Source organism: Ornithorhynchus anatinus, chromosome 18, assembly GCF_004115215.2.
Source record: "Ornithorhynchus anatinus isolate Pmale09 chromosome 18, mOrnAna1.pri.v4, whole genome shotgun sequence".
NCBI classification, from domain to species: domain Eukaryota; kingdom Metazoa; phylum Chordata; class Mammalia; order Monotremata; family Ornithorhynchidae; genus Ornithorhynchus; species Ornithorhynchus anatinus.
The window spans coordinates 11800616-11827102 of NC_041745.1; the positions used below are offsets into that span (position 1 = coordinate 11800616).

Genomic DNA, 26487 nt, shown 5'->3' on the forward strand with positions numbered 1-26487 from the left:
CCTGCTTACCTTGTATCTACCCCAGCGCTTAGAACAATGCTTGGCACAAAGTAAGCACTCAACAAATACCATCATCATTATTATTATTATTCTAGATGGATTCCATCCATCAGTGGCATTTATTGAGCTCTTACTGTGTGCAGAGCACAGAGTAAGTAATATAACTAAATAATTTCCAGTTATTGTCGTTTCCAAGCACGTAGTACAGTGCTTTGCACACAGTAAGTGCTCAATAAATACAATTGAATGAATGAATGAATGAAAGACCTGTGGGACTGAAGTTGGGGTGGAATGCTTTTAATTGGGCTAGTCCTAAAAGGTAGTGTATCTTGTAAGCTCCTTTTTTCTAATGGTATTTGTTAAGCCCTTGCTATGTGCCAGAAGCCCGCCAAAGGGCAGGGACGGTCTCACTCTGTTACCGATTTGAACATTCGAAGCGCTTAGTACAGTGCTGTGCACATAGTAAGCTCTCAATAAATACTATTGAATGAATGAATGAATGCCAGGCACTGTGCTAAGCACTGGAGTAGAGAGAAGTTAATCAGGTTGGACACGGACCATGTCCCACACGGGGCTCACAGTCTTAATCCCCATTTTACAGCTGAGGTAACTGAGACATAGAGAAGTGAAATGACTGGCCCAAGGTCACTCGGCAGAGACGTGGAGAAGCTCCTTGAGGGCAGAGGTCGCCTCTACCATCTCTACTGTGCTCTCTCAAACACTTGGTACAGTGCTCTGCCGACAATGAGTGCTCAGTAAATACCCTTGATCGATTAGTTTGATGGTGGGTGGAGACCAGTCGATGCAAAGGCATTGAAAACTTGCACCCTCTATGTAAGCAAATTGAAAATAATGTTTTCTATCCAAAGTCTCTAAGGAAAAATTAGATCCATCAGTTAATCGAACCCTCACTGTGTGCAAAGCACTGTACTAAGTGCTTGGGAGAGTTCAATATAATAGAACACAACTGGTAGACACATGCCCTGCCCACAGCCGGCTTACAGTTTAGAGGGGGAGACAGACGTTAACAGAAATATATTACAAATATATACTTGAGTGCTTTGGGGCTAGAGGGAGAGGTAAATAAAGACTGTGAGCTCGTTGTGGGCAGGAACATGTCTGTTGTTATATTGTACTCTCCCAAGCGCTTAGTACAGTACTTTGCGCATAGTAAGTGCTCGATAAATATGATTGAATGAATGAATGAACGAGTGAATAAAGGGAGCAAATCAGGGTGACGGAAGGGAATGGGAGAAGAGGAAATGAGGGCTTAGGGAAGGCCTCTTGGAGAAGATGGGCCTTCAGAAAGGCTTTGAAGGTGGGGAGAGTCATTGTCTATCAGACATGAAGAGGGGAGAACTTTCCAAGACAGGCAGGATGTGGGCGAGGGGTTGGGGGTGAGATAGATGCTGAAGGAATTAATTTGCTGTAGCCTTTCCCCACTGTCCGTGTCTTGATTGATTTTAAAACAGATGTTCAAAACTGCAAGTTCACATCCCAGAAGTTGATCTGGAAAATGGTGACAAGATAAATCCCCTTTCTGTAAATTTCCCAAATGATCAAGTGATCGAAGCCTCACCCTTTGGAACAAGTGCAGAACTCCTCTGTCACATCAGTTTTGAGTCAGCTCGGCCAGTGTCATTTCTAGTGACCGTAGATTTCGTCGATGAAGACGACAGCAGGTAAGAAGTTGGAACGTGGAGTTGCTGGGGGTAATCAGGTTCCACTTTTAGGTTTTCTTTGGGGTTTTTTGCATTTTGGTTTTTTTTTTTGGTCTCACGGTGTAACACCCTTGAGAATGATGTAATGGAATCTGGTGCTCCCGATCTTGAAAGGCTCTGGGCTACTTGGGTTTTGATTCCTTGTCCATCACTTGCTAATTCTGTTGTGCTCTCCCGAGCGCTTAATACGATGCCCTGCATACGGTAAGTGCTCATGAATACCATTGATTTATAGATTTGCACCTTGAGGAAATGGCTATTCTGGTGTGCAGTGTCTAGCAATGCGGGCTTGCTGTTCCTCCAGACCGCCTCACAGATGGGAAAATACGGTTCTGTTCGCTTTTGGGGGTTCAGAATTTCACATGTCATCATTCCAAACCACCAGATAGTGGTTTGCGAGTTGAAGCGAGGAGAAATTGCAAGTTGTAAGCTCTTCCAGGGCAGGGGATGAGTCTACACACTGTATTACACTCTCCCAAGTGCTTAGTACAGTGTTCTGTACCAAGGAAATGCTCAGTAAGTACCGCTGATTGATTGCTTCAGACATTTTAAAATGACTTTGAAAATCAGGGCTAGAATCATCCACCTTTGGGCCCTGGGGTTAGGACATCTTGTGGGGTCCGCTCATAATGTGGGATTCCATTCTGGCTGAACCCTTCATAAATTGATGATATCATTACCCTGTGCTGCCTATAACATCAGACCTCTTTGGTCTCTGTTCTGCGTAAATATTTATAACACTCAGGCTCTGCCAACAAGTTCCCTAATTACGAATCCGGCCATTCTCAGTCTCCCAGCCACTCCGTACCGATAGTATGTTGTGCACTGTTCCCAGAAAGGCTCATCACCTCCCCTTTGTACAAGAAAAAGGAGTGTTTTGCACTCTTGGCTGACTCTGAAATGGTTCCCCACCTGAAGTCATTTCCTTTGCTGCGTCTGTTGATGGTTCTCGTCTTTTTACCGATCTTTGCCCTGGCGGTAGCTCTCTCTGTAAGATGAACTGGATTCTAGGGTCTGTTTTTGTTATTTTCTGTAATTATGGTGCCACAGCAGGTGGGATTGAAATGCTTGGTTTTCATAACTCTTGGAGCTGTAACCTCTCCTTTATCTGCCTTGAGCAAACTTACTGGTGTTTTTGTTTTTTTTTACAAAACACATTTCTGTGAATGAGGATTGAAAGTGGGAAGTGGCTGATGTTGGAATCCCATGAAGGAAAGACACTCTGATCGGAGGGTATTAAATAGAAAGATAGTTTCTGTTCAAAAATGAGGTATAGGTTCAACTATTGTTATTTGGCCATTTAACATGTACTAGATGTCTACACTTGCTGTCTCAAGTGCCTCTCCTAAAGTTCCCTTTTTAACCCTCTCCAATCTGGCTTCCATCCCCTTCACTCCAGAGAAACCGGCCTCTTAAGGGTCACCGATGGTCTTCTTGCCAAATGCAACGGCCTCTACTCCGTCCTAATCCTCCTCGCCACCTCGGCTGCCTTCACCCCTTTACACTGTAAACTCCCCTCTAGACTGTAAGCTCACTGTGGGCCGGTAATGCCCAGGTCCTGCCTCAGGCCTGGAACACCCTCCCTCCTCTGATCCCACAGACAGTTATTCTCCCCTCTTTCAAAGTCGTATTGAAGGCCCATCTCCTCCAAGAGGCCTTCCCTGACTTAAGCCCCCCCTTTCTTCTTCCACTCCTTTCTGCGTCTCCTCACTTGCTCACTTTATTCATCTCCTCCTTCCCATCCCCACAGCCCTTATGTATATTTCTGTAATTTATTTATGTTCTGTCTCCCCTCTAGACTGTAAGCTCATTGTGTGCGGGGAATGTGTCTGTTTATTGTTATATTGTACTCTCCCTCTCCTTAATTCAAATGTTCAAAGCAGTTGGCATATACTTGGAACAGCAGTATCAATCCAGTGGCATTTATTGAGCCCTTACCATGTGCAGAGCACTGTACTAAGCACTTGGGAGAGAACAATACAATAGTGTAATGTGCAAATTGCCAACCTGAATGAGTTCTAAATAGTTATTATTTTTAGGTGTGAATGCTGGAAACATTGGAGATTAATCATATCATTTTCTAGAGGATTTTAAAAAAAAAATCATTAAAATTGACTGGATTTTCAAGGCCTACCAAATCAGAACAAACTCATTTGAAGTTGTAGGAAATGCCCAGGAGATATACCTTTCTCAAACTGCACCATATGTTGATATGGAAAGCAGATATTATCAAACTTAGAGGCTAATATTTAAAAGAGACGGTACAGTACTTGATTTTAGTGACTGTTTTCATGTAATGCAGTAACAGCTTATCAAGCCTTGATATGGGGTCATAAATCTCTTTTACTGCACAATCACCCTTGTGATTCTTTCTCTCATTAAAATAATGAGAAGGGTACCAGCGTTGTGTGGAAATTATGACCTTATATAAAACGATTCAATGAAAAGAGGCTGGCCCCGAAGAAGCCCTAAAGTCTAGATTTCCATTCGCGGAATAAGGTGCCGGGTTTTCACGGGAGGAGGCAAATTTTGAGTCTGGGTCAGGAACCAGTTGGCTCCCACACGAAACCCGGCGTCTCCTGAGTACGTGATGTCGGGACACGACTCCAACCTGCTGTTGAACTAATTGGATTCTGTTGCAGACGCGTCACCCTGTTCTATCTAGCTCTGCAATTTAGAATGGCAAAAACATTAACCTTTTTTGATGTTAGGATTCAGTAGACCCATAAAGTATTTATTATGGTATTTCGTTAGGCGTTTACTATGCTCTAAGCGCTGGGGTAGATGCAAATTAAGCAGGTTAGACACAGTCCCTGTCCCACACTGGGCTCACGCTCGTAATCCCCATTTGACAGATGAGGTAACTGAGGCCCAGAGAAGTGAAGTGACTTGACCAAGGTCACATAGCAGACCTGCGGCAGAGCTGGGATCAGAACCCATGTCCTTCTGACTCCTGTGCTCTATCCATGAAACTATGCTGCTTCTGTGGCATTCACGATCTAAATAGAAGGGAGAATAAATATTGGAGCCCCGTTTTACAGATGAGGTAATTGAGGCACAGATAATAATAATGGTGGTATTTGTTAAGTGCTTACTATGTGCAAAGCACTGTTCTGAGTGCTGGGGGGATACAGGGTGATCAGATCGTCCCACGTGGGGCTCACGGTTTTAATCCCCATTTTACAGATGAGGTATGTGAGGCACAGAGAAGTTAAATGACTTGCCCAAAGTCACACAGCTAGCAAGCGGCAGAGCCGGGCTTCGAACCCATGACCTCTGACTCCCAAGCCCAGGCTCTTTCCCCTGAGCCACGCTGCTTCCCTAATGTTGGCATTTGTTAAGCGCTTACTATGTGCAGAGCACTGTTCTAAGCGCTGGGGGAGATACAGGGGAATCGGGTTGTCCTACGTGAGTTAAATGACTTGCCCAGGGTGTCACAGCAGACAAGTGGCAGAGCTGGGATTAGAACCCAGGTCTTCTGACTCTCAGGCCCGGGCGCCGTCCACTAAGCCAAGCCTTTGCTCTGAAGCAGAAGACAGATCCTGGTGGTAGAGCGGAATTAGCAGCAGCAGCATGTCTGTCATGTGACCTTGGGCAAGTCAGTTCACTTCTCTGCGCCTCAGTTATCTCATTTTTAAAATGGGGATTAAGACTGTGAACCTCGTGGGGGACAGGGACTGTGTCCTACCTGATTAGCTTGTATCAACGCCAGCGTTTAGTCCAGTGCCTGGTGTATAGTAAGTGCTAAAAAAAAATAAATGCCATTTAAAAAAGCACTTATACCAAATCACAACAGACTCATTTGAAGTTGAGGAAATACCCAGGAGATTTACCTTTCTCATACTGCACCATGTATAGCACAGTAATAAGCTCTGGGAGAGAATACACAATGGGCAGGAAATGTTTCTGCCGACTTGTAATCTCCCCAGTGCTTAGTCCAGCGCTTTGCACATAATAAGCGCTCCTTACGTACCACTGATGATGATGAGGTTGGAATTAGATGTGGACCCTGTGACTCAAGGGGCTCACAGTGAAGCATAGCAAGCACTTGACAAATACAACTTTAAAAGCTCAATGTGGGCAGGGAATGTGGGAATGTGTCTATTATTCTTTTGTACTCTCCCAAGTGCTTAGAACAGTGCTCTGCACACAGCGCTCAAATGCAGTTGATTCATTACAAAAATGATGGAATCTTGTCAAAACAATACTCTATAAGAAGAAAATATTTTAATCGTTCATTTACGCCCCAAATTATAGACCCTTAGCATTGATTAGCTCTCCAATAATTGGGGAGAAAATATAGCTGAATACAAATGTAGAAGAACAACAGATGGAATGCATTTGAGGTGCCATTTCATATCAATTTTCCCTCCTCCTCAAATAATGAAATCAAGAGCCAAACTAATTTTCATTCGAAACTGCAATAATTAGCCCTCCACATTATGATTTTAATGTGATGTTTTCCCTTTCATAGAGATGATTTTGGTTAATTTTTATAGATTTTGCTCATCGGCCTAAGGTAGAGAATCAATTGTATCCCATTAGGGAGCCGATCAATCAGTGGTATTTGAGAGTTCACTCTGTGCAAAGCACTGTACTAAGTGCTTGGGAAAATATAATACAATAGAGTTGGTTGACACAGTCCCTGACTACAAGGAGCTTATTACCTTCAGGGGGGAAAACAGATATGAAAATAGATTTGGGATTAGGGAAATTGCAGGGTATAAGAATATTTACTTAAGTGTTGTAGGGTCGGGGTGAGTATCAAGGTGCTTGAGGGGTACTCAGCCAAGTTCATAATCAATACAGAGGGAAGGGCAGATAGGAGGAGTAAACTGGGTAGTGTGGGAAGGTCTCTTGGAGAAAATGTGATTTTTTAGGAGGGTTTTGTAGGTGGGGAGAGAGGTAGACTGTCAGATATGAAAGGGGGGAATGTGGGGGGGGAGTTCCAGGCCCGAAGGGGGCCGTGGGCAAGAGTTTGGCGATGAGACAGACGAGATCGAGGTACAGTGCGAAGGTTGGGGTTCAAGGAGGAGAATGCACCGGTTGGATTGGAGCAGGAGATCAGTGAGAATCAGTAGTGAGGAGAGAGCTGCTGAGTCTCCTAAAGCCAACCAGTCAGGAGTTTCTGTTTGTGGAGGTGGATGGAGAGTCTCTGGAGGTTTTTGATGATGGGGGGGAGAGAGGGACCGAATGTTTATTCAGAAAAATGATCCTGGCAGCAGAGCGAAGTATCAGCCGGAGAGGGAAGAGATGGGATGCCAGCAGATCGGCGAGAAGGCTGATGTTGGAAGTCAAGGTGGGAAATGGTGAGCACGTGGATCAGCGTGGAAGCAGTTTGGATAGAGAGGAAAAGGCAGATTTTAGAAATTTTGTGAAGGTGGAACTGACAGATCAGCCGATCGTATCGAGCACTCACTGTGTGCAGAGCACTGAATTAAGCCCTTGGGAGAGTACACTATTGCAATATAAAAGACACATATCCTGCCCACAACGAGTTTACCGTCTAGAGAGGGAGACGGACATTAATATAAATAAATTACGGATATGTACGAAAGTGTTGTGGGGCTGGGAGGGAGGCTGAATAAAGGGAACAAGTCAGGGTGATGGAGAAGAGGAAAAGAGGGCTTAGTCAGGGAAGGCCGCTTGGAGGAGATGGGCCTTCAATAAGGCTTTGAAGCGGGGAGAGTCACTGTCTGGCAGATATGGGGAGGGAGGGCGTTCCAGGTGAGAGGCAAGACGGTGGCGAGAGGTCGGGGGCGAGATAGAGGTTGGTGGTGAGTTAGATGAGATGGAAATACAGTGAGAAAGTTGGCATTAGCGGAGCGAAGGCGTGGGCCGGGTTGTGCTTGGAGAAGATTGAGGTGAGGTAAATAGGGGTCAGGGTGATCGAGCCCCATGTAGAGCAGGGACTGCATCCAACCTGATTAACTTGTATCTACCTCAGCTCTTAGGACAGTGCTTGGCCCACAGTAAGCACTTAAATATTATTGTCATTATTATTAGTATTGTTACTATTGTTGTGTGCAAAATGCACACGCTGAAGAAAATTACCTGAGACAGCCCAAGATTTACAAACAAAAAACGATTTTTAAAATGCACAGTCCTTTTAGGGATATCGTGGCTGTCTTCTAAGGCAAAATGGATCGTCGGATCTCGGAAACAGTTAAATGAAAATGAGCTTTCTGCTTTTATACGGGTTTTTATTAGCCCAGTTGGAGTTTTCGTTTCGACTGCCAGCAGGTTGAGAATGTTCATTCACATAATATATTTAATGGCTATTGCCTCTTCTCGAGGTTCTTGGTAAATGAGAATTAAGGACATAAGTATGCAAACTGCAGACTAGCTGATGGTTCATAGAGCGAACAAATAAATTTTGGACTCAGCTTTATTAGGCATTATAAGGCTGATTGCATTACTTCAGCAATCTCCCATATTTAGTAGTTCCGCATTTGAGGGGCTAAGGGGTAAAGCATTACCATTTACCAAATTGCTCGGTATATTTGAAGGGGAGCTGTGCCGAAACTTATAAATAATTTTCTTTACATGCGTAAGATTGAAAAGGCAACTTCTGCAGCTGTGAGTTCATGGGGTCCTCCTCTGGGTAACTGAAAACCCACGCTGAGCATCAAAGGGACGCTTTATACGGCAGCGTGGCGTAGCGGATAGAGCCCGGGCCCGGGAGTCGGAAGATCGTGGGTTTTAACCCCGACTCCGTCCCTTGTCTGTTGTGTGACCTTGGGCCAGTCATTTCATTTCCTCTGTGCCTTAGTTCCCTCTCCTGGAAAAGGGGGATTGAGACGGTGAGCCCCACTCGGGACGGGGACCGTGTCCAACCCGATTTGCTTGTATCCACCCCAGTGCTTAGAACAGTGCCTGGCACACAGTAAGCGCTTAAGACCATCATTATTACTACTGTTATGGCCAATGTACCTTGGGCTTCTAGATTTTCTTACCTCTGTGTTTGGGGGATTCTTTATAGAGAATTTCAAAATGCTGTTACTTTTAGGGCATGGGCCTGGGAGACAGAGGACCTGGGTTCTAATGCTAGTCCCACCACTTGCCTGCTGTGCCACCTAGGGCAAATCCTTCACTTCTTTGCGCCTCAGTGACATCTTCTGTAAAATAGCGATTCAATACCCTTTTTCCCTCCTTCTGTGAGGCCCGTGTAGGACAGGGACTGTACCCAGAGCTTAGTGCAGAGCTTGGGCATTAGTAAGTGCCTAAAAATACCACTGTTGGGTTGTTTTTATGGTATTTCTTAAGCACTTCCTTTGTTCCAAGCCCATGCTCTTTCCACTAAGCCACACTGCTTCTCCAAATCACTTCATTACACACAAACAGATTAGGTTCATTCTCTTCAACATCAGCGTATTCTGATTTAAAATGTGGCTTCATTAAAAGAGCGTAGGACTGAAAGTCAGGTGACGCAGGTTCTACTCTTGGCTCTGCCACTGGCCTGCAGTGTGACCCTGGATTGTCACGTCACTTCTCTGGGCCTCAGTTTCCTCATATATAAAATGGGGATTAAATGTCTACCCTTCCTCCCCCTCAGACGGGGAGGCGCATCTCGGGCAGAGACTGTGTCAGATGGGGCTCACTCTCTGAGTAGGAGGAAGAACAGGTATTTAATCCCCATTCTATAAATGAGATAAGGGGCTCAGAGAAGTGAAGTGACTTTGACAAGGTCACACAGCAGACAGGTGGCAAAGCTGAAATCAGAGCTCAGGTCCTTCTGACTCTATCCGCTAGACCCTGCTGCTTCTCAGTCTACCCACATTCCACTGCACAAATACCTGGCACTGCGTTTGGCTTCCCTAGGTCCTGTCTTTCAAAAACAACCAACTTCTTTATTGTACCGTCCCAATGAGTATATTGATTGATTGGTATTTACTGGGCACATAACTCTGTGCAGAGCACTGTACTGAGAGAGAATACAATAGAGTTGGTAGATACAATTCCTTCCATCAAGGGGCTTACAGTCTAGTGGGAGAGGCAGACGTTGAAATAAATAACAAATAGGAGAAGAGGCAAAGAATAAGGATATATATATAAATACTGTGGGGTTGAAGTTCATTCGGTCATTTTTGAGTGCTTACTCTGTGCAGAGCACTGTACTGAGAGCTTGAGAGAGTACAATAGAGTTGGTAGATACAATTCCTTCCATCAAGGGGCTTACAGTCTAGTGGGAGAGGCAGACTTTGAAATAAATAACAAATAGGAGAAGAGGCGGCGTGTAAGGATATGTACATAAATGCTGTGGGCTGGAGTTCATTCATTGTCATTTTTGAGTGCTTAGTCTGTGCAGAGCACTGTACTAAGCGCTTGGGAGAGTACAGTACAACAATAAACAGTCGCATTCCCTGCCCACAATGATCTTACAGTCTAGAGGCAGGGAGACAGCCATTCATAAAAATAAATGACACACATGCTTATAAGTGTAATGGGGCTGGGGGGGTGGGGGGAACAAAGGGAGCAATTCAGGGTGATGCAGAAAGGAATGGGATTAGGAGTATTAAAGTGCTCATGTGATAAAAACCCAAGTTCGTAATGTAAAATGGGCAAGATTTGGGATAGAAAGGATCCAGGAGCTCTGAGAAATTAATCTGAGTTTATTAGATGCTGAACCACATTCTTCCTAAAGTTTTGTGAATTATATTTAGATACGAACCCACAGAATCACTCATTCATACTTGTTGGGCATCTATGGGAGAAAACAATAGAAGTTGAAGACACAGACCTCCCCCGGCGCCCCCCCCCAAAGATTTATAATCTAAATCAAATTCAGATAAAAATGATTTGAAACTATCGGCTAGATATAGATCACTTTGAACATTAGCACATGGAATTGAAAGTGTGATATACTGAATTTTTTTATGGAGTGGAATGTAATTCTGCCATTCAAGCCTACTACAAGCTTTGATCCTTTTGATGTCTTTAGTTACAGATAAGAATACATGAGATTTTATAATTAGTTACCTTCAGTAAATTTTACAAATGATTCATATTAATGGAGGATATTTTACCATAACATTTTAAAGAACAAGAGACCATTTAGGAAAAACACAAAGTATATTGATTTGTCTCTGAAAATGTTCTTTTAATGCCATTTTAATTTCATTTAGGTTTTCACTTCAGGTTGCCGCAGCAGCGGAGAATTGCATTCTTACTGTTTATCCGTACATGGCACTTCACTGTTTAGATCATAAAATTATCCTGAGAAGCGGTAAGATATCGGTGCCATCTGCTTTAATATTAAACCTATTGCCAGCAGCAGAAGCTATCAGCACGTTGACTTCATCATTGGTGGTATGTATTGAGTGCTTACTGTGTGCAGAGCACTGTACTAAGCGCTTGGGAGAATACAGTCCAACAGAGATGGTAAACCCATTCACTGTCCACAGTGAGCTTACAATCTAGAGTTCTTTATGGAAGTCGTAGCAGATGAATTAATGCAGAGATGAATACTAAATAACGCTTGGTTATTTCATTAATCGTTTTAAATATGATTCTGTAAGTTGAAAAGTGATATTTGTGGTGTTGGTTTATTCAGATATATTTGAACATATCGAATGCACTGTTAGGGTCAGGTGAAACAGGAGAAGCGGCGTGGTATAGTGCTTAGCGCACGGGCCTGGCTTTCAGAAGGATCTGGGTTCTAATTCTTGTCTGTGGTGTGACCTTGGGCAAGTCACTTTACTTCTGTGGGCCTCAGTTACCTCATCAGTAAAATAGGGATTGATACTGCGAGCCTCATGTGGGAAATGGACTGTGACCAACTTGATTAGCTTGTTAATATCTCAGCACTTAGACAAATGCCTGGCACATAGTAACTGCTTAACAAATACCATTAAAAAAAACCAAAACTAAGCTATAAATACTTTATTGTGAAAGCACTTTCAGAAAATCTGAAATTACTTCAATCGTATTTATCGAGCGCTTATTTGTGTGCAGAAAACTGCATTAAGCGCTTGGAAAGTACAGTTTGGTAACGGAGACAATCCCTATCCAAGGGCTCACTTCAGAAGTTATTAAAACAGTATTTAAAGTGCATAAATAACTTCTTGTTTGTTAAGGAATGGACATTTATAAATATTTGAGTTTTAGTCCAAATTTAAAGAATGTAGATATACCATCATAAATGATAGGAGTAATTTGGGAAAGAATGATCACGGTGACAAAGGAGTTTGTAGCATTGAAGGGATGGGTGTGTAAAAATAAACGTAGTCGTGCGTGATGCTGGTGGTGGTTGGGGGAGACTGGCTTCTCTGGGTGTTATTCACCAAACACCATGCTTGTATCTTTCATATAGATTTCTGTTATATGTATTATGGTACTTCTTAAATGCTTATTATGTGCCAAGCGCTTGTTCTAAGCTCTGAGGTAGGTGCAACTTAATCAGGTTGGACACGGTCCCTGTGCCATACGGAGCTTATGGTCAGAAGGAGTAGGACTTAATTCTCATTTTACAGGTGGGGTAACTGAGGCACAGAATAGTGAAGCGACTTACCCGAGGTCCCACAGTAGACATAAGGCAGAGTCAGGAGTAGAACTCAGGTCCTCTGACTCCCAGGCCCGTAGTCTTTCTACTAATATATAGGATAAGTTGTGTGTGAGAGCGTCTTTGAGGGAATCTGTTCCACGGTGGGCATATTAAAATTGAAAGGTGGTCTGCTTTTATAGTTTAGTTTAAGGTGGAGCTTCAGCCATTAGAGAACGCGCTATATTTTTTGCAGTAGTAGTGATGGGTTGCAGTGAACCATCCACACTCTCTCATTTTGTCCCCCAGGCAGACCTTTAGGAGGAAGTAGGAAGGGATTGAAGCCTTACACTGGTGGGAAAACAAAATTAGGCACAAGGCAAAAGCATCAGTAATTAAAGAAGGGAAATGACTCTGTGATGATTCGAAACTGGATGTGGTCAGGAACTAATTTTTTTTTTAATTTTTTTTAAACATAAAAATCTAGGTATTATCTAGTTTAATGTCTTAATGGAAGCTTTTCAATGAACTCACGGCATCCCTCATAATATTTATGTATGGAAAGGGGATAATAACCAATGAAAGATCAGAGAGAGAAACCAGCAGCAAACCATTCGTCTTAGAAGGGAAAAATGAAAACCTGGTCGTTGCCTTTGGGGTTATCGTATTTTATCTATGGAGAGGCAATATTATGTAAATCAGTTGTAAATGTTCTGAAGGTACAGAGCCATTAAACATGAACTGAGGAAATTATCAGAGAATAATTTTCATCGTAGAGCATGTGTATCCGTCCATATTTGTGGAGGAGGGGGTATTTATACTCTATAATATAAATTTAGAATATGAGCGTTTCCAGAGAGATTATAAAGTGTTAGTCAAACTAGAGAAAATGAAAAATAATGCTTCAAGATGAGGCATTGAACTTAAGGAAGTGCTGCGGAGATTGGCATTCAACTCATTTTTTCCAAACGTGGTTAATAATGATTAGAAAGGCAGCCAATCAGTACCATAATTAGATTTAGATTAGATTCTAAATTTTCAAATTTGCCAACAATTGAGAACATGGATGAGCTAGAGAGGAGAGAAAGGAAAGAAGATGAGATTCACCCTGAAAAATAATAGCATGAAAACTAGATATCAAGTAGTAATAGTAATATCCTAATGGATATGGAGTATTCTGATTCCCAGACCTGTGCTCTGTCCACAAAGCCACGCTGCTTTTACCCTGCTTTTTAGTACCGTGCTTGACACACAGTAAGCACTTAACAAGTGCCACTATTCTTGTTGTTATCATTATTATTATTCTCTATCATTTCGCAGATCAGAATGGAGCATCTTTCAATCTGGAAGAGGCTGCTTTGCATCAGTCTTACACACCAAGGACTGTCTCTACTAGTACTTCCGCTAGTTCTCGATATGATCTTAAAAACCCTGTCTACGAAGAGTCCGTTGCAGGTATTTATGAATGCATCTCATGTGTTATAAGCCCAATCTATACACCATGAAATCATACTCAAATAATATATTAAGTAATATAGTAATTTTTCTAATGTGCTTTTAACTTTCACCAATTGCGTCTTTAAGCTGAGGCACTCTTACACAGGTACGTTTTCTCATTTTATTTATTTATTTATTTATTTATTTATATTAATATCTGTCTCCCCCACGCCCACCCCCAGACTGTAAGCTCACTGTGGGCAGGGGAAGTGTCTTGTTTATTGTTGTATTGTGCTCTGCACACAGTAAGCCCTCAATAAGTACATTTGAATGAATGAGGTCTCTAGGATTTGCAGGTAATTGCATGGGTATTGATTTAGGAATCATTGGAATTTTGCCAGTCATTGTTAAATCATCTGCATACTTTGTAATAATTTCTATGCCAGTAGAGCAAAAGGCTTTCAGAATTGAGTTCCTCCCCTTTCTATCCTCAATTCTTCTCAACTCAGAAAAACCTGTGAATTAACAACATTGTTAACAAGTGAACACAAAATCTTTCAAAACTGTTGGAACCAGTGTCCAAATCACACATGTGTTTTAACAAAGAAAGCAATCCTTGAATTAACTGCTTTGTCTCCAAGTGAAAACAAAATACTATAAAGCACTTTGAACCAGAATCCTAATAGCACGTGCATTTTAACAAAGAAAACAACCCATGAATTAACTGTATTGTTTACAAGTGAAAACAAGCTATTCTAAAATTTTGAACCAGTGTCCTAGTAGCTCATGCATTCTAACCAAGAAAACAGTCCTTCTCGAGCAGGGGGAAGGTGAGCTGCCTGTAGACTGTAAGCTCCCTGTAGTCAGGGAATGGGTCTGGTATATTGTGTCATTCTCTCCCAAGCACTTAGTACAGTGCCCTGCACACGGTAAGCGCTCGATAAACACGACTTATTGATCTACTGGTTAAATCCCACTCCAGCTGCTAGGCCCGCCTGTTTTCTGGGAGTAAAAATAGCATTCAGCGTCGATATAACAAGACACAGACAGACCTGGGATATAATCAAATGCGGTTCAAGAAAATTGTCATCCGGGGATGGCACCGGTGGGAATCTGGGGGAGTTCTTCAGTCGCCTCTCGTTGAGTTCTTCGTGCTGAGCAGTCGACCTGTAAGCCTACAAGTCTTAGGTTTACAAGAGTCTTAGGCTACGAGCTCAGGCCTCGTAAGCCTAACAGGCGAATCTGGACACTTTTGGAATGGTCAGGCGGCTAGTGACTCGCAATTGATAAGAAAAGGGTGACATTTGGCAAGCTATTACTAGCAAGTCTAGAGAAAGCAGCACCGGAAACTGTGTACAAAATCAGAAAACATTTGAATTGAAGGGCCACCTTTAAAGTCATGAATTGGGTCCCCCCACTTTGGAAAACGCTTGACTGGGCAGATCCAAAAACATTTCTAATCGGACAGACACTTCAACTACATTTGGAATCACTCAATCAGCTTTAGGTGGACTATTTTGAGTCGAATACTGTAATTCAAAAATGTTTAGTGCTTTATTTCTGCCAAATTTTCTGCTCTTGACCACTTTTCAAGTATGCTAAAAATTGCTCTCAGGAGATGAAAAATATTTTTAGAGATGGGGAAAAAAATCAATCTCATTGAATGCTTCCTATGTGGAGAGCACCGTACTAAGTTCTTACGAGAGCACAGCATAACAATATAAGAGACATAATCCCTTCCCACAGCAAGCTTATGGTCTAGACAGTCATTAATATAAATTTATGCATATGTTCATAGTGTTGTAGGGCTTGAGAAGGGGGATGAATAAAGAGAGCAAGTCAGGGCTACGCAGAAGGGAAAAGGAAATGAAGGCTTAGGGAAGCCCTCTTGGAGGAGATGTGCCTTTAATGAGGTTTTGAAGGTGGGAAGAGTAATTGTCATATATGAAGAGGGAGGGCATTCCAGGCCAGAAGCAATATGTAGGCGGGAAGTCCGAGGTGATATAGATGAGCTCTCGAGATAGAGTGAGTAGGTTGGCATTAGAGGAGGGAAGTGTGTCAGCTGGGTTTATAGTAGGAAGGTAGCGAGATGAGGTAAGAAGGGGCAAAGTGATGGATTGCTTTAAAGCTGATGGTAAGGAGTTGCTGTATGCAGAGATGGGTGGGCAACCACTGAAGGTATTTGAGGAGCGGGGAAACGTGGACTGAACGTCTTTGTAGCAAAATGGTCTGGGCAGTAGAGTGAAGTATGGACTGAAGTAGGGAGAGACAGGAGGCTGGGAGATCAGCAAGGAGGCTGATACGGTAATCAAGGTGGGATTCAATAAGTCCTTGGAGTAATGTGTTATCTGTTTGGATGGGGGAGGAAAGGGTGAATTTTAGCATTATTGTGAAAGTTGAACCAACAGGATTAAGTGATCGATTGAATATGTGAGTTGAGTGAGAGAGGAGTCAAGGATCATGCCAAGGTTACGGGTTTGTGAGACAGGAAGGATGGTGGTGCCATCTCCAGTGACGGGAAGGACAGGGTTTGGGTGGGAAGATATTTTGGACATGTTCAGTTTGAGGTGATGGCAGGGCATCCAAATAGAGATGTCTTGAAGGCAGGAGGAAATGTGAGGCTACGAAGAGAGAGACCAGGCCTGGATTTGGAAATCATCTGCGTAGAGATGGTAGTTGAAGCCATGGGAGTGAATGAGTTCTCCAAGGGAGTGGGTGTAGATGGAGAATAGAAGGGGATCCAGAATTGAACCTTAAGGGGCGCCCAGAGTTAGGTGTGAGGCAGAGGAGGAGCCCCCCGAGGAGACTTGAGAATGAGTGGCCGGAGAGACAGGAAGAGAACTATATATTAACCATCCTCTATGACCTTTTAGGTGCCGAGAGTACAACATGTAAATATGTTCAGATGAGTGACAGAGTTGTGGAAAGCAGAAGGCTCAGTAAGGAAGACGGTCGAGGTCCAAGAACGGATAGAACGGAGAAACAAAGACAGCTTTCTTTTCCTCACGAGGACACGGAGGAATATATCTACTTTCAAAAAGTTGTCAGTGCAGTTCAAACCTGGTTTAGCCTCTTTGGCTGGCCTAAGGGACCTAACCCTATTTCTATTCCACAGTCTCTGAGAAGGTAAAAATAATATGATTTTTTTCTTCCTGTATTTGTTAAGCACTTAATAGTTCTCGATATGGGTTCACAAACCCTGTCTGCAGAGAGTCCATTGCAGATATTTCATGTATCTCATAGGCAAAAATCTATGTAAGTTAAAATAATATCCAAGTAATATATACTGGGGTAAATTCAGGATAATCAGGTCGGACACAGCTGGTCTCCCTCATAGGGCCTACAGATGAGGAAACTGAGACGTAGAGAAGTTAAGTAACTTGTCCAAGATTACATAGCAGACAAGTGGCCAATGTTCCTGGAATTCTGCAATGACTTAGAAACTTTTCGATAAAGACTTTCAAACAAGTATTTGAAAGAAGTCAGTAGGCAGTCCTTAAGTAGATTCATGTTTTCTGTTGAAGAGCGTTGTAATTAATTTTTTAGCAAGTCAGGGTAGTCTTTTTCAATATATTCAAGTGTTTTTAGTTACATAAAATCAACACTTTACATAAGGGTAATTTGGGCCAAATTTGTGAATATTTGTAAGCACTACAACATACGTGAAAGGCCATTTAATACTACTAAAAAGAGACTTTTTAAAATAAGTCAAATATTTTCAAAATTAGGTAAGGCAAGGGACCCAACTGTGACGTTTTATTCCTCCTTTTTTCTGTAGACACCACCATCTCTCACCTCTTCCTTATGGTTTTCCCCCCAACATCTTTGCTCATCTTGCCTTCCCCATTCCCTCTATCTCTATTGCCCTTGTCTTGAAGCTGTCAATTATTCTCTCTCTCTCTTTCTGAAACCCTCTTCCTGTTAGTAGATTAGGGCTGGCTTTAAGCGTAAGATAAAAGTATCTTTCAACATTTTGCTTTTTTCAGCGATGTGTATAAACTCCAGTTCGCTTCCTCAGACAAAAAGGGTCACAAGCAGGATAACTTCGCCAAATACAATAAAACTATTTATGACATGCTGCTCTATTTGAGTGGTCAGTTGCTCCCGGGAATTTCAGCAAATCAATCGATACCCTATGATGATACCGAACGAGTGAGACAACTCCATTGCCAGCACCGGACCCTCCTCACCTTTCTCAAGTAAGAATATTATGTCGTGAAAATCACATGCGGAATTAGAGGACCCAAAAACCAAGGGGCTGCTTACCTGTGTTTTCCAGAAGCCTTGGGGCTTTTGGGGAATCATTTACCTTCAGTGCCTGGGGTAAAAAACTGTGTCCACCACAGAGACAGAGCTAAGCTTTGTCCATTGGAACCTCTTTTTTGTAGGTTTTTCAATTGAAATATTAATTAAACACTGACCTTGACCATTTATCTAGGAACCTCAATCGACCCCTCAATCGATAATGATTGATAAATGTTGATTGAGCATCTGCTGTGTGTAGAATAGAGGGAATTGACAAGCTTTCTGCCTTCAAGGAACGTAAATTCTAATGGGGGAGGCAGACCCTAAATAAATTCCAGATATCAATTAGTGTTTAAGTATTAGTACAAGGGCACCTTACAGACTCCATTACTGATCTTAAAAATGGGAAAATCCCTTCCAGAAAGCCGGAAAAAGCTTCCTATTGTGGGGAAGCAGAGGAGGGCGATGAAAGAAAGGGAGACTGCGATATAGAAACAGAGCGAGAGATGATAATTATGGTATTTGTTGAGCGTTTATGTGGCAAGAACTCTACTAAGCTCCGGGGTAGATGCAAGCGAATCGGGTTGGACACAGTCCCTGTTCCTCGTGGGGCTCACAGTCTCAATCCCCATTTTACAGATGAGGTCACTGAGGCCCAGAGAAGTAAAGTGGCTTGCCCAGTCTCACATTGTAGACAAGCGGCGGAGGCGGGATCAGAACCGATGTCCCTGTGACTCCCAGGTTCGTGCTCTGTCCACTATGCCATACTGCTTCAGGGACAGGGAAGTGGGTGACAGGCAAACCCACACATAAACTTTCCACTCATCCAATAAAGTAGAGGCTAGGAGCAGGTGGGGACAAGAAATAAGGACCAATTGTCTAGTGCAGGTGCAAATATCAAGTGACCTTTGAGCATTTGATATTCACCCCAACCCCATAGCACTGTGTCCATAGCTTTAAATTATATATTATAAATGACTTCTTTATTCCTCGTAATGTCGGTCTCCCCTCTAGACCGCAAGCTCATTTGGGCAGGGAAAGCCTCTGCTAATTCTGTTGTATTGCATTCCCCTAGGCGCTTAGTACGGTATTTAACAAATACCATAAAAACAAGCGAGGTATAATAGTGAGAAGAGGAGAGGGGAGAGATAAACAGCCACGATGGTCCATCCTGTCCCAAAAGAGATGAAGCTAGTGGCTTCATCCCATCGGAGAAGCAGCGTGGCCTAGTGGCAAGAGCCTGGGCTTGGGACTCAGAGGCCATGGGTTCTAATCCCACCGCCGCCGCTTGTCCGCTGTGTGACCTTGGGCAAGCCGCTTAACTTCTCTGTGCCTCAGTGACCTCGTCTGCCAAATGGGGATTGAGACTGTGAGCCCCACGTGGGACAACCCGATTTCCTTGTATTTATCCTGGTGCTTAGAACAGGGCTCGGCACATAGGAAGTGCTTAACAAATGCCATCATTATTATTATTATTGGTGTCGATCCTATTGGGTTGATGTACCCCCATTGCCCATGGCGTTGGTGTATATGCCGGCACTTGAGACGTCTCTCATACCAGACAGGAGTTTCCCTTTAAAGGGAATCAGATATTCATGGAAAAAAAAATGAGCATACCACTAATTAGTTTCAAATGAAAAGTACTCTGAAAATACTTCTGAACAAGGAAGGAAAGAGGAGGTTTTATGTTCTCATGAGAAGCACAGTAGAATTTTTAGAGGTCTGATCAATTATGTTCCATGGGGGTTGCACATTAAGGGAAAAAACAAATTTACTTAGAACATCAGATCCTTTTTTTTTTAAACCTTTAAAAGCTTATTAGGCAGTGTTTTGGTGATAGGCAGTGTCTGCTAATTCTGTTGTACTATAAGAAGCAGCGTGGCTCAGTGGAAGGAACGCCGGGCTTGGGAGTCAGAGGTCATGGGTTCTAACATAAGCTGTGTGACTTTGGGCAAGTCACTTAACTTCTCTGGGCCTCAGTTACCTCATCTGTAAAATGGGGGTTAAGATTGTGAGCCCCACGTGGGACAACCTGATGACCTTGTATCCACCCCAGCGCTTAGAACAGTGCTTGGCACGTAGTAAGCACTTAACAAATACCATCACTATTATTATTGTTGTTATTATTATTACTACTCTCCCAAGTGCTTAGTACAGTGCTCTGCACATAGCACTCACTAAATATTATTGATCTTGAAATAGGTAGGCTGTCAGCTGCACAGTTTTCAGTGGTTCATTCAGTTCATTCAGTTGCATTTACTGAGCGCTTACTGTGTGCAAAGCACTGTTCTAAACACTTAGGAGAGAACAATACAACAGTAAACAGATACATTCCCTGCCCACAGTGAGCTCAAGTTTAGAGGGTTCACAACTTTGAGGGGAAGGTGACTACGCTCCAGGTGAAAAGCCAAACTCGGTGAAAGCATCATTAAGTTCCTTAGTACTTTGATTGTTGTGCTATTATTATAACATTATTATTGGCCGTAGGCCCAGTGGCTTTGACGTTGATATGAGTGGTTTCTGTTTTGGTGTTTTGTGTGTGGTATGGAACAGCAATTTCTGCACTAAAGGCAGGTTGCCCAGATTTACTTGTTCTTTTAGCCGCAAATATAGCCCTCTTAGGCCATATTGCGTGTGATAAAAATCCTTAACGTCTAGAAAATGCCAAAGTGGTTAATAAAACTGGTTCATTAATTCAAGATGTGCTCACATTTTTGATCCTGATATCCATAGTCTCAGGAGAATGAAATGAATAGCCTCGAAGGGTGCTCTTGGAAAAATTTGACACGCAAGAGATTAATAGAAAATAATCCTTGTTTGGTGAAATAAAATCTTTAAGCAAAATGGAGACGATACGCTTAAGCGGCAGGCGGTCGTGAACTTTATTTTTGATGCTAGTATATTCATTCATTCACTCGTATTTATTGAGCGCTTAGTGTGTGCAGAACACTGTCCTAAGTGCTTGGAAAGTACGATTTGGCAACGGGTAGAGACGATCCCTACCCAACAACGGGCTCACAGCCTAGAAGGGGGGAGACAGACAACAAAACAAGTAGACAGTCATCAAGTCATCAACAGGATCAATATAAATGAATAGAATTATACATATATACACATCATTATATAACAAAGAGGATTCATACCGGTAGTTGAAAATGAACAGAAAGAAGTCAATAGGGAAAATTGTCTGTAAGGATTTAGCATATTCAGGTGTGGAAACCACTTTGGTAAGAGGTAAGTGAGAGATATTGGCCATCTGTGGGCTTGAGAAGGAACAGGGTGAGCTTGTGGATATCAGTGGGAATAAAAAGGGAGCAATATACTCATTTATTTATTTATATTAATGTCTGTCTTCCCCTGTAGACTACGAGCTCCTGGAAGGCAGGGAATGTGTCTATTTGTTGTTATATTGTACTCTCCCAAGTGTTTAGTGCAGTGCTTTGCACACAGTAAGCACTCAATAAATACGATTGAATATTCAGTAATAATGGCCTCTGTTAATTGCTTCCTGTGTAGGAAGTACTGGGGCATATACATTACAACCTGATCAATCAATCATATTTATTGAGCACTTACTGTGCGCAGAGCACGGCACTAAGCACATGGGAGAGAAAAATGTAACGGAGTCCCACAAGGAGTCAAAGAGAAGCAGTGTGGCCTGGAGGGTAGAGCCCAGGCCAAGGAGTCAGAAGGACCTGGGTTCTAATCCCAGCTCTGAAAAGTGTCTGCTGTGTGACCTCGGGCAAGTCACTTCTCTGTGCCTCAATTACCTCTGTAAAATAGGGATTATGGTTATGAGTCCAAAGTGGGACATGGACCGCGCTCAACCTGATTAGCTTGTATAATAATGATGATGGAATTTAAGTGCTTACTGTGTGCCAGGCACTAAGCACTGGGGTGAATACAAGCAAATCAAGTTGGACACAGTCACGGTGCCACGTGGGGCTCGCAGTCTCAATCCCCATTTTACAGATGAGGGAACTGAGGCCCAGAGAAGTGCCTTGCCCACGGTCACACAGCTATGAAATGCGATTGAATGAATGAATTTTCACTTTTTATCTTTTTTCCCTTCTCTAGATTAACAATTTTAAAAGGTCGACTCTACTTTTCTGATAAATATTTACACGATTCCTATAGAAGGAAAGTTTTTCCAAAAGCAACAGTGTCCTTTAAAAATATGAGGTCCAAGCGACAGACAACTTTAGTGAAAGTTTTAGTTTAAGTTTTTAGTAAAAGTCATTTTTCTTTATAAATCTTGGTGCTGTTGATATTTACATGTCTCATTTGGTTTTAGAGTCCAAGGAGCATTTCTCCCTTACGTTTTACCTGAATTTCTGTTTGAACCAGAAGATTACAAGAAGTGGGTTGGACTGAGAGTAAGTGGAATTATCGCTGTTGTAGAAAAATAGATTGTTGCTGTGGAAAAATTACCCCCTCCTGAGGTGGTGAGCAGGAGAAATTTATATGGGGAAAAAAAAAAATCTCGAAAATTAGGAGTGATGTGAATGAACTGCTTCCCTGTTTCAGTTTCTGTGAAGAAAACCAGGGAATTAAAGGGATGTGGGGAATTAAAAATAAGGGATGGAGAATAATCAGTGAGAGGGAGGTTTTTGTGATTTATTTTAATGGTGTTTAAGCACTTACTGTGTCCCGGGCACTATTCTCTGAGGTAGATACAAGCTAATCAGGTTGGACACAGTTCACGTCTCCCATGGCGCTCACAGCCTTAGACCCCATTTTGCAGATGAGGTAACTGAGGCACAGAGAGGAGGAGGGACTTGCCCAAGGTCGCACAACAGACAAGTGGTGAAGGCGGGATTAGAAACCCGGTCCTCAGACCCCCCAGGCTCATGCTCTTTTCACTAAGTCACACTGCTTCAGTTGATGACTAAAAGAATGGAAAAACTGTATTATCCTCTAATCTTTAAAGACGATTATCTCTTCTAGGAATATACAGGCTATTCTTGGATTTATGACACAAGTGGCTCCTGAAAACTGTGTCTTCAACTGAAACAAAGTCAGAACCGATTTTCTCACTGTAACAAAGTTATAAATGGGGGACTGATTTCTAACAAGGTCAATTACCATATTTTTACCAAAATTACCCAGAACCGTGAGCTCAATAGCTGTAGATGACTGATATAATTATATGAAACAAGAGTAGCAGCATTGTCTAGTGGATAGAGCATGGGCCTGAGAATCAAAGGACCTGGGCTCTAATCCCAGCTCATCCAATTTATCTGCTGTGTGACCTTGGGTAAGTCACTCCACTTCTCTGAACCTCAGTTACCTCATCTGTACACTGGGGATTAATAATAATGATGATTATGGTATTTGTTAAGCACTTACTATGTACCGAACACAGTACTAAACACTGGGGTGGATAGAAGAAAATCGGATTGGACACAGTCCTTGTCCCCTGTGGGGCTCACGCTCTCAATCCCCATTTTATAGATGTCTTAATTAAGGCACAGAGAAGTGAAGTGACTTACCCAAGGTCACACAGCAGACAGATGGGGCCGGAATTAGAACCCATGACCTTCTGACTCCCATCCACTACGCCTAGACTGTGAGCCCCATGTGGGACAGGGACTGTGTCCAACCTGGTTAGTTTGTATCTATCCCAGCGCTTAGATTCCACCGACTTTCACTGCAGATGAATTTGTGAAATGGGGATTCAGACTGTGGGCCCCAGCTGGGACGGGGGCTGTGTCCAACCCGATTTGCTTGTATCCACCCTAGCGCTTAGTACAGAGCCTGGCACACATTAAGCGCTTAACAAATACCAGAAATATCATCATTACTACACCTCCTGCGCAACTCCACCTGGGGATCAGAGAACCTCCCCCTGACTCTCCGCCCCTCAGCCTCTCCCCTTCTGCCTCAAGTCGTCTTTGAACTTTCTCTTCTTTTCTCTCCTCATGGTGATTTTTAAATTGTTGCTCCATTTTCCCTCAGCTCCTGTACAGCCTAGCCACCTCTCCTCTCCCGTGACAGGGCCCCCAGAGCTAGTGCCACAAAAGAAGCAAGTATTGTAAAGTTGAAGATAAAATACTAACGATAATAAATGTGTGATTTGTAAAGCACTTACGAAGTACTCTGCTAAGTGCCGGGGAAGACAAGATACAATCAGACTGTGAGTCCCATGTGGACCAGGGGCTGTGTCTGATCTAAGAGGGAGGGATAACAGGTATCGAATCCCCATTTTACAGATGGGGAAACTGCGGCACCGAGTTGTCAAGTGACTTGCCGGAGGTTATACAGCAGACAGGTAGCAGGGCTGGGATTAGAACCCAGGTCCTCTTCTTTCAAGGTCCTTGCTCTTTGTCTCCTGACACCCAAACCAATATGGCGTCAGGCTCAAATGGTGTAAATTTAGAAATGTTATGTCACTCAAAAGTCTAGGAATGCCTGGATTTTGCTCTTTTTTGTTGACATCTTGTTCATGCGTACTCTGACGTCGATGTGGTTTTTCTGTCAGGAATGTAGATACAGGCTTTAAGAATCTAGTTACCTTTCTCAAATTCTCATTCATAGAAGACATTTTGCAGTGCTAATTCAAGTAGAGATTTTGTTGATTTGAGATAGAATTGAACCAGGTTTTTCCTCCTTTGACTTATCCTTACGTATTCAATCCGTCACCATATCCCGTCATTTCTACCTTCACAGCACTGCTAAAATTTGCCCTTTCCTCTCCATTCAGACTTCTGCCGTGCTGAACCAGGCACTTATCGTCTCCCCACCTACTGCATCTGCCTCCTCTTTGACCTTCCTGCCTCCTGTCTCTCCCCACTCCAGTCCACACTTCACCCTGCTGCAGAGATCATTTTTCTAAAAAAAAAATAAAAATTGTTCCACGTCTCCACACTCCTCAAGAACCTCCAATGGCAGCCTATCCAACCCCGTATCACACAGAAACTTCTTACCGTCGGCTTTAAAGCCCTCATTCAGCTCGCCCCATCCTACCTCACCTCAGTGATCTCCTACTCCAGCCCAGCCCGCACACTCCGCTCCTCGAGCTCCAGCTTACTCACTGTGCCCCGTTCTCGTCTATCTCGCCGCTGACCCCTTTCCCACGTCTTCCCCCAGCCTGGAACTCCCTCCCCCTCCATACATGCCAGACCACCCTCCCCACCTTCAAAGCCTCTCCTCCCCTCCAAGAGGCCTTCCCCAATTAAACCCTCTTGTCCCCGACTTCTTCTCCCATCCACGTCATCTTTGCACTTAGTTCAATTACCTTGGCACGTGATATTCACCCCACCCTCAACACCACGTAACTTATGAATAAATGTTTAAATTACATATTATAAATTACTTACGTTAATATCCGTCTCCCCCTCAAGACTGCAAGCTCACTGTGGGCAGGGAACGTGTCTAACTCTGCATCGTACTCTCCGGTTCTTAGCGCAGTGCTCTGCACATAATAAGCACTCAGTAAATACCAACGATTGATTACTAACCAAAAAAAGACTAAAAAATATTGCAGTTATGGCATCATCATCATCAGAAACACCCTTTACTGAGCATGGAAGTAACAACCTAGGAACATACAATAAAAGAAGGCGCATTCCCTGTTCCCAAATAGTTGGCAGCCTAATGGCTTTTTAGTCTGCGGTCTTTCGAGTCAGTTTTCAGAATGCAAGTACAAGATGCACCGTGAAATAATCCTGTCCTTCGCCAATCTTGAACAAGGACGGATTTGTAGCAAATATTTTTATTGCAACACTTTGGCAAGGGAATATTTAGGAACTCTTTTAAATTGAAGACAGGGGAAAACCTTTTTACTCCCTTTATGGCAGTAGATAGATTGCCATTTGGTGGCAGTGTAGCCCAGAGCAATATGAGAGGCTCCTTGCCTAAATGCTCTCCCTTTGGTTTCCTCGGAAAAACAGGCCTTAGTTTTTCAGAAGATATTTTCTCCGGTTTCTCGGTTAACTCTCGTGGCTTGCGAAGGCCAGACGCGCACAAGAATGATAACGATTTTGCAGAAACCGTCCTGGGCTAAATTCAAACATATTTAAAATTGTGTAGTGAAATCACTCATTGGCGGGCACTTGCTGGAGTTGGAAGTGGGGCTTGGGGGAGCGGTGTCCCTCTGAGAAGTTTCTCTGAAAGTGGGAGTTTTCCTCCTTTCCCTCCCCACTCAGTTCAGGGGTTCGCGTGACTAGTTTCAGACAGATCTTGGATTTTCCTCGCCAAAGCCGGCTGCACTTCTAAAATCTGGAAACAGAAGGCCGTTGCCATCTCTATATAGAAGCAGCGAGAGGTACAGAAGAGTGATGCTTAAAATATGTTGAAGCTTTAAGACTCTTCAGCAGCAAACTCCTTACATAGCCTCCCTCCTCACCTGCTACTCCCCAGTTCGCATTCTTCGCTTCTTTCGTAGTAACATAACCTTAACTTGCCCTGGACTCTCATGCCTCCAATCTCTTCCTCGTTCCCATCTCTTGGCTTGGGACTCCTTGCTGCCCCAAATCTGCCAAACCGCAGCTTTATCTACCTCCTTGGAGCCCTTCTGAAAATGTCCCCTTCTCCAACTCCCCCTATTACCTTTCCTCACCGGCCTCCTGCTACAAGCCAACTCACCGATTCCTCAAACTCTTC

At 43.1% G+C, this 26487-nt stretch overlaps 1 protein-coding gene across 5 annotated transcripts in view; it reads left to right on the forward strand.

Annotated features, from left to right (window-relative positions):
• The window catches only part of CFAP47 (cilia and flagella associated protein 47), a 262759-nt gene that overhangs the window by 53251 nt on the left and 183021 nt on the right, over positions 1–26487 (forward strand). For all 5 annotated transcript variants that reach the window (XM_029046522.2, XM_016227348.3, XM_029046519.2 and 2 more), the window contains exons 26-31: positions 1473–1682; positions 10847–10947; positions 13522–13656; positions 16512–16764; positions 17625–17837; positions 22178–22259. In XM_029046522.2, coding sequence (XP_028902355.1) covers positions 1473–1682; positions 10847–10947; positions 13522–13656; positions 16512–16764; positions 17625–17837; positions 22178–22259 — 994 coding nt within the window. The remainder of the gene's footprint in view (positions 1–1472; positions 1683–10846; positions 10948–13521; positions 13657–16511; positions 16765–17624; positions 17838–22177; positions 22260–26487) is intronic.